The 2741-nt window shown below is 35.6% G+C and overlaps 1 protein-coding gene across 7 annotated transcripts in view; it reads left to right on the plus strand.

Moving 5' to 3' along the window:
* LOC117169747 (ARF GTPase-activating protein GIT1) overlaps positions 1-2741 on the plus strand; it is a 217037-nt gene that overhangs the window by 79291 nt on the left and 135005 nt on the right. For all 7 annotated transcript variants that reach the window (XM_033356589.1, XM_033356267.1, XM_033356417.1 and 4 more), the window contains one exon: positions 1814-2003. In XM_033356589.1, coding sequence (XP_033212480.1) covers positions 1814-2003 — 190 coding nt within the window. The remainder of the gene's footprint in view (positions 1-1813; positions 2004-2741) is intronic.

The raw sequence follows: 2741 nt of genomic DNA on the forward strand, positions 1-2741 counted from the left end.
TTATAATTATAATTAATAATTTATAATTAATAATAGGCGTCCCCATACTTAAAATTTATCTATTTTAAATACTTTCCTTTAAATTTCAGTTTTAAACTGAAAATGTTTCTTATTTAATGAAGTCATCAGTATTTGAATTTGTAAAATTATTTATAAAACATGTTTTCCAAATAATTAATTTGTAAATTTGAAGAATATTTTATGAAATCAGTGAGATATTAATTTACTTTAGCGAAATATAATTGTAAATTAGAGGCTCAGTTTCCCAAATTCAGATTGAGAGATTACTTTCATTATTTGTTTAAATTACTTTCGTGTTCTAATTTTTACGACTTTTTTTTTGTAATTTGAGAAATGGGCAGTATTCAGAAAAATAGTATGGTGCAATTTTCTTAATTTATTATGTATAATTGTTCAACTCCGATCTTCTCTACCGTCTTTATCAAATTGTACTCTGTTTCACTAAGTCAGTAGCAGGCAGCGCGCAGGTAATCAACCTTTTATTTTAGTTCCCGAATGCAAACAATTAGACACATAGGGCGCGCTTTAACACCTTTAATTTCACTTCCCGGAAGGCTAACACACATACGGCGCGTTGTGGTAAGTGAGTCAAAATCAAATACACGGCATAAGCAATCTCCCACCTCATCTCTCCTTATAGTAGCTGTTTATGTATACGATATGCTCATACTATCAGGAAATAAGGATTGGCTTATTAGATTCAAGGATCAACTTAAAACAAGTTTTTATGTGAGGATCTAGGTAAAGTGAAGCGTTGTTTGGGTATGGAATTTACTCAAACTGAAAACACCATCGAAATCTCGCAAGATAGACATAGAAGAAATTCTAAGAAAGTTCGACATGAAAAATTGCAAATGAGTTTCCATGCCTGTCAGCTTGGGAACAAAATTGAGTAAACCTGAGAAGTACATCGAAGAAGAGCAGTTTGAATATCTTCGGTATTTACATGAAACATAGAATTTCGGCTTGACGTACTAGAAACCAGGAAGTCTTCTGAAAAATTTTGTTGACGTTGATTGGGCTGACTGTATAGATGAACGGAGATCATACGCAGGATGTGTGTTCATTTTTGGAGACGGGGCTATTTCTTGGGAGGCAAATAAGCAAAGGACTGTGGTTCTTTCCAGCACAGAGGGTGAGTATATGGCTTTAGCAGCAGCTGCGAAAGAAGCCTTGGCCTGAAAATATTTCTGGTGGAATTATGTCTACAGTTACCAAAGTCAATCAAGATCTACAATGATAATCCAGGAGCACAAAACTTGCTCAAAATAAATGTTTTACAACAGGTCGAAGCATATTGATGTGAGACGAAAATGTCCATTACATGTCTGAATATTCAATCACTAAACGCCTACTAACTTCAGCTTTCGACGACATTTAGGGGAAATAGGTTGCTTCTTGTCCGCACCCATCGAAAGAAATAAAATTGATTATTTTCTATCCTCTTAATATATATACATATTTTTTGCAGAAATCGTCATGAGTTAGAAAAGCATTACAATGAAACTCAATGTTTAAAGTGGAAATGTATTGGAACGTAAAGGGCAGAAAATGACACTTTTTTCTTTAAAGCTTTGTGAATGTAATCATATTTGAACTCGTTTTAATTCATTGTAACTCATACCTTCTTACTGATCATCCATTTTGTGCTATTGGTAGTCCTCATATAACAAAAATGAGCCACATATTTATCACAAGCATTTCTCCTTTTTCCACAGGGACATCCCATATGTTATTGCAGATGAAATGCTTACATAGGAAAAAAAATCTGAGACAGTGTTTCTGTTTTCAGAATGGCAGGCCATTTGGAATTGTCCGATCGACTTATCGAATACATGTATGAAGTAACTGATAAACTGAGCTTCTTTTTATGCGGACAGAAACCAAATCACAAAGCAGGACAACATTTAATTGTCCCAGAGTGGTCCGTAGAATCTGATCGCAGTGAATTAGCTTTTGGAGCACGCAATAAGTTGCAAATGGTAATTAATTTAATTCCAATTATTAAAATAAGCCTTAGTAATTCGCATGATATCATGCTTAGCGCCTGTTAGATATTGACATTATAAATGTACTGCCTCACGGTGTGTATGTATATATATATAATTAAAAATTTGTCATAAGAACAGCCGCAGTATTTCGCCGGGAGCGGGTGTTAATCTGAAAAAATTGCACCCGCTCCCAACGAAATCGCGGTAAAATTTCAGCCACAACCACGTCTTACGACCGTGAGATAGGTGATTACAGTCTGTAACGGAATCAATACGATGATCCAGCAAAAGCCTTGTGCACCCTAAGAACACGGAGCAACCCAAGGACTACCGCCTTCTGCATTTCCCCGCAAGTGTTTTAGCATATTGCTGACACACAGGGACAGTGATCCCAGATCTGAAACGAGATGTGGTCCAATACTATGACAGGGCTATGTCCGTGTGAATATAGTAGGAGACGCTGTAAATGACTGAGTTGCGCACGCAACCCATTTCTCCTCTTCTGAATTTGAAAACTCAAAGGTGCATGATTGGCGGTCGGAGCACTTCGGCGATTCTATTTATATATCTGTCTGCTAACTGCTTTGAAATAAATTCAGGAGATTGGGAATTTAATATTCCCAGATTTCGATGCTGACGATTCTCATGATTTGAATAGACTGCGCGCCTCTTGATATGCATATATTTTGAGGTTATGTTATTTTATGTATAAAATATAAATTATATAAA

Source organism: Belonocnema kinseyi, chromosome 1 (genome assembly GCF_010883055.1).
Source record: "Belonocnema kinseyi isolate 2016_QV_RU_SX_M_011 chromosome 1, B_treatae_v1, whole genome shotgun sequence".
Taxonomy (NCBI): Eukaryota; Metazoa; Arthropoda; class Insecta; order Hymenoptera; family Cynipidae; genus Belonocnema; species Belonocnema kinseyi.